Source organism: Trichechus manatus, unplaced genomic scaffold (assembly GCF_000243295.1).
Source record: "Trichechus manatus latirostris isolate Lorelei unplaced genomic scaffold, TriManLat1.0 scaffold00067, whole genome shotgun sequence".
NCBI lineage: Eukaryota > Metazoa > Chordata > Mammalia > Sirenia > Trichechidae > Trichechus > Trichechus manatus.
The window spans coordinates 13,965,390-13,971,026 of record NW_004444003.1 but is presented as its reverse complement, the minus strand read 5'-3'; the positions used below and the strand labels follow the sequence as shown (position 1 = coordinate 13,971,026).

The 5,637-nt window shown below is 35.3% G+C and overlaps 1 protein-coding gene across 2 annotated transcripts in view; it reads left to right on the top strand.

The window, feature by feature from the left end:
- NET1 (neuroepithelial cell transforming 1) overlaps positions 1-5,637 on the top strand; it is an 80,248-nt gene that overhangs the window by 64,882 nt on the left and 9,729 nt on the right. Inside the window, exon 1 of one of the 2 annotated variants that reach the window (XM_004379721.2) lies at positions 2,524-2,776. The exons of the other annotated variant lie outside the window; for it this stretch is intronic. Within the exon in view, the coding sequence (XP_004379778.1) occupies positions 2,684-2,776 (93 nt within the window). The 5' untranslated portion in view covers positions 2,524-2,683. Of the gene's footprint in view, positions 1-2,523; positions 2,777-5,637 lie in introns of those variants that run through there. 2 annotated transcript variants of the gene reach the window in all.

The following is a 5,637-nucleotide window of genomic DNA, read 5'->3' as shown; positions in this document are numbered from 1 at the left end:
ACAATAAAATATTTAAAAAAAAAAAAAAAAAAATAGTGTTAAAAAGCAAACATGTCACTTTGAGGACTATGGTGCGCCTGACCCAAACCCATGGTATTTTCATTCACCTCATATACATGCAAAAGTTGGACAATGAATAAGGAAGACCAAAGAAGAATTGATCCCTTTGAATTATGCTGTTGGGGAAGAATACTGAATATACCATGGACTGCCAGAAGAATGAACAAATCCGCCTTGGAAGAAGTACAGCTGGAATCTTCCTTAGAAGCAAGATGGCAAGACTTCATCTCACATACTTTGAACATGTTATCAGGAGGGACCAGTCCCTGGAGAAGGACATATGCTTGGTAAAGTAGAGGGTCAGCGCAAAAGAGGAAGATTCTCAATGACATGGATTGATCCAGTGGCTGCAATAATGGGCTCAAGCATAACAACCATTTTGAGGATGGTATAGGAGAGGCAGTGTTTCATTATAATGTAAATAGGGTCGCTGTGAGTTGGAAGCAACTTGACAGCACCTAGCAACAATACTGCTTCATTAACATAACGGACAACTCACTCTCAAATGGACCATAACCACAAGCGTAGAGGCTAGGATTTACAACACATCACAAAATGGATGATAATGAGATCACAAAATGGAGGACAGTCACACAGTACTGGGAATCATAGCCTAGCCAAGTTGACATATTTTGGAGGGACACAATTCAATCCATGCCCTGCTCTTTTTGTCCAGATTTTCTCTCCCAGGCATCTCATTCACTCCCAAGGCTTCAACTATGTGACTGACTCCTCAGTCTAAATCTACTTCTCTTCCAAGTCCCTTTCCAACATTTCCAACTTCTAGGTGAGGATTTTCATTTGTATGTTCTTCCATCACTTCAGGCCCAAGTATATCTAAAATGAAACAGAATTTTCTTTCAAAACTTGTTCTTCCTTATTTATTTTCATTAAGAGTTGCCCCTCCCATCTTAAAATCTTCAGCTTCTTTGACTTCTTGTATATATTGTCTCTTGCATGTATCCTTTTCGTTTCCCAATGCCCCTACCTTAGGCAAAGTTCTTGATAATTGATTATGATTTTTGCATTGTTGCCAATCATCTTTCAGACCACCTCAAACACTAGTCACATGTCTCTTCTTACAGCATGACTTTCATTATCTCTCTCACCTGCTCAGTAAAACCTGCTCCTTTTTAACCACAGCCCATAACTTCACAGTTTGAGTTTACTCCCTCAGTCTCAGTCTACTTAGAAAAAGTCTTGCACTTTTCCCTTGCTCAAACGCAGTCTTGGATGAGTTATCTCTTCATGTGGCCTGTCTTTTCGCAATGGTATTAGTACTTTAGGATCAGATATGAACACAGTATCTAGAATAGTGCCTTTTTCGTAGTGGATTTCTCTAATCCTAATCCTAAGAACAGAAGTAAAACCATTTTTGCAATTACTGGCATCATATCATTCATAGTAATACACAGTTAAGTTAAAATCTTACCTTTCAAAATAGAATGCAGTACTTTGAGTTAAGGAAGAAAATCTGCTTCATAGCAGACCTACCAAAGCAACAGATACCGTGTTGTTCTGTAGAGGAAAGGATTCAGACTAGAAATTTGGAGACTGTCGCTAGTATGTGAACTTTGGGCAGGTAACTTCTCTCTGAGCCTCATTTCTTCCTGTGTAAAATGCGAGATATTTTAAGTAAATCTTTTGATTCCTATTAGGAATTTATGAAAATTGTATCAAGATTAGTTAATTCAGAATAAAAACCTCTGTTATATATTTTTAGAACAAAAATCGCCTTTTATGTATTTTTCATAACATCTAGTATACAGATATCAAATTTTAAAAAACATACAGAAAAAATACGTGCCTTTAAGTCTAAGAAACAGTGAACTTTATCCTCCAAAGTAACCCAGTTATGCTTTGCCCATAACTATGGGAGATTCACTTCAGGAATAGAGTGAACTGAAGCATATTTACCCTGCTGGTCTTCAGAAAAAATAGTGGGAACCGTTTTATAAGGACAGGCAATTTTACAGTTTTGACTATGTTTGCAACTTATGTAAAATAAAAGCAAGTTCCCTGGGTAATTAGGTTTTTCTTTAGGCTATACAGTTATTTAACTCTGAATTCCTACTTTCTTACTTGAAGCTGTCAAGTTGTGCATAATTCCTTCCTAGATAAAAGCGTTTTATAGAAAAAGTATCTGTCTGTGACTAAAACTAGATTAGATAACCTAAACAAACAATTAGTTCTCCTTTGGGAATGCTTTCTAAATCAGGAAGAAAATTTTCTGCCTTTCATTAACCCAGCTTCCTTTTCCCTTCTCCGCTTAGGATAGAAATTCCAAACCTGTTGACAAAGAGCTTTCTCTTCCACAGCGAAAACTGAGAAGCCTAGGTGTGCCACAGCTGTCAGTTAAGTCGCGTCACGTGATCCCCTGGGTGCACGCCCACTAAAGCATAGTTCGCTGTTTTGGCCCCGCCTACAGAGCCTTGAGTTCTGTGTGCTGTTACCCCAGCTCACAGAAGCTGTTACACCACAAGAAAGAGACATGGGCAAATGGCTGCCAAAGGTGGCTGAGCACGCAGAAGAAAAGCCTGTGTGACTCTGTAGTGATCCGAGTCAGTAGGGCTGACGCAGATGTGGATCACTTGTAAAGATTTTAAGGAATACTTGGTAAAGCATGGTGGCGCATGATGAGATTGGAGGTCTCCTACCTATTAAAAGGACTATTCGAGTCCTAGATGTTAATAATCAGTCCTTCAGAGAACAAGAGGTAAGACTTTAAAAATTAGGTAAGGAATGTTTTCTAACTCTATGAAACTTCTAAGATTTTTAACAATTTATTAACAGTATAATTTTAAACTTTTGATCTAGCAATTTAAGTATGATCACTGAGTGTTAATATGTATGACTTTGATTATATCCAAGTTTGGAATGTGTTCAGGAACTAAGGTATATATTTAAATACCTAGGTTTATGCATAGTATAGCTTGAGTGTACGCAAACTTCTATGCAAAAGGAAAAAGATTTTAAGTGGATAAGCTACTCAGTTTGGTTAAATTGGTCACTTTTCTGATGCTTAGTATAGTTTTGTTTTTTGTATTTTGTTTTTAATTGTATTTACATAGTCTTAGGAACTGCTTTATGGAGTAAGAAGAAAAATAAGAATCCCTTCCTTGTAAGTTAATGCTAGTGAACAGATTGCAACTAAAGTCCTTTCTGACCTGGTGTGCGTTTTTACTTTTTCTTTCCACATCTAATAAGTTCATTGTGCCCTTTTTTTCTTCAGAAAGAGATATGTTAAAATATTTAAGCCAATGATCATTATTTAAATACTTCCACCCTTCTTGCTTTGTCTGAAGTCATTGTGTTTAAAAATCTTGATGAATATTTATCAAAGTAAGTCAAATGCTTTTTATGCAATTTTATGTCATCTTTACAGTTAATACTATATGGTATTGTATTAATTTATATTATATAGTGCAATATATATTATATGGTATATACTATATTATCACTTATGTTCAAATAATCTTCCTGTATTCAATCATCTATATACCTATCTTGATAGTGTTCATGGTTTCACGGGTATATACCTACTTCAAACTTATCTAATCATACATTTTAAATATGTGCAGTTTGTTGTATTAGTTAGTGATACCTCAGTAAAGGTGTTTATCATACATGTACAACATATGCTTTTTGGTAGTTAAAATAGCTGCCATATTTAGGAGGTAAGCTTTTATTTGGTGTGGTTTAGCTTTGGTTTTTTGTTTTGTTTTTGCTTATGTTTCAGTTTTCTTGACGTGCTTATGTTAAGCAAATCACATACTTGGTCATCAGTGTAAATACTGAACCTGATAATCTTCTTTTGGACCATCAAGAGCCAGTGTTTTTTGTTTAGTATTAGACATGGGCCATGTTTCTGTCACACTGGTATTTGAAAGATTAAAAGCATAAGGAATGTTGTCAGGTTTTTAGGACTAGTAACATAACCTTAAAATGGCTTAATTTGAGCATTTCTATTACTCTTCCTACTAAGTAGGAAGGGAAGAAATGCTATCATAATTCATTTTTATATTTTTAGAAATAGCTTTTTATTTTCATTCTTCTTATTTTAAAGTTCTTGCCAGGTAGTGGAAACCCTGGTGGTGTAGTGGTTAAGAGCTACGGCTGCTAACCAAAAGTATGGCTGTTCAAATCCACTAGGTGCTCCTTTGAAACTCTATGGGGCAGGTCTACTCTGTCCTGTAGGGTCACTAGGAGTCGGAATTGACTGGACAGCAACGGGTTTTTTGTTTTTTGGGTTTTTTTGGCCAGGTAATAGAGAAGATTATTTATTTGGTAATCTAAAACAAATAAACCCAGACACATACTGTCTTTTTTAAATGTCTTGATTTAATTGACTATAGATAACCTCCTAAAATATGTCCTTTTAAATGACATCATTATTAGAAGAAAAACCTTTTTACAAAAAGCTGAATTCATGACAAGGTTTCTCCATGTTGTTGCATTGTCGTGAAAGGAGAATTCCAACAAAAGATTTTACATTGATCTTAACAATTCACTGTTTATAGATATCCAAAAAATATTTTAAAGTATAAAATCTCCAACTGCAATTGGACTGTGTAATTAATTAATTAATTACCCAGTCTGAAGGCAGATTTCCTATAATTATGTGTGCGATTACCTAGCTAAACTAGATAGTCCGATTAAAAATTAACCTAAATAAACAACATGAATTTATGTTAAGGGTGTTGGGTTCATGTTTCCCTTCCAAGTGAACTTTAGCCCTGGTGAAAGGTTACCTACAGTGGAAGGTTTCTTGAGCATGTTGGAATTCTTTATTTCCAAAAATGTTCTAATTGTCTTTTAAGGAGAGGGTATAGTTTGAATATCCATAGCACTGTTTCCAGTACTCCAAAATAAATAAAAACATTGTATAAGCTTTACTTTTGGTGGTGGTAGGATGGATAATCCCTGCTCTTTTATCACCTCGAAGTATGTTCCTGTGTAGTGTGTGTGTGTATGTGTGTTTCCAGTTCTCTAAAATCAGTGCCTTAGAAATGTTTTGTGACAATGCAAATGTTTAGATTCTTAATAACTAAAACAAGATAGTTAAAATAGTTCCACTGGACCTCTGAAGAAAAACTGTTTTTGGTTGTAGTTCAAAAGGCACAAATTTTATCCCAACCTTATAGGCAACCCATGAATGCCTAATCCATATCACTTTTCCACAGACGTTTTCTGTATGATATTTTTTTTCAAATAGTATATGTACCCTGAAATTAGTAGTATAGTATGCCGTGATCCATATTCAGTATTATGCCTTTACATTTCCATCACACTTTTCAAGTCATTTATTTTATTCATTAAAAATATTTATACTTTTAACGAGGTACAGGAGTCCAGTGACAAGGGCCAGAAAGCAGAAGGGAACAAGGAAGCTGGGGATAGGGAACCCAAGGTTGAGTAAGGATATTGTTGATGTGTTGTGAGATTGTTAACCATTGTCACAGGGCAACATTTGTAGTAACTGTTAAATGTGAAACTATTTTATTCTGTAAGCCTTCATCTTAAGTGAGAATAACAGCACAATTGGAAGAGCGTAGTCAATGTCACTGAACTGTGCAT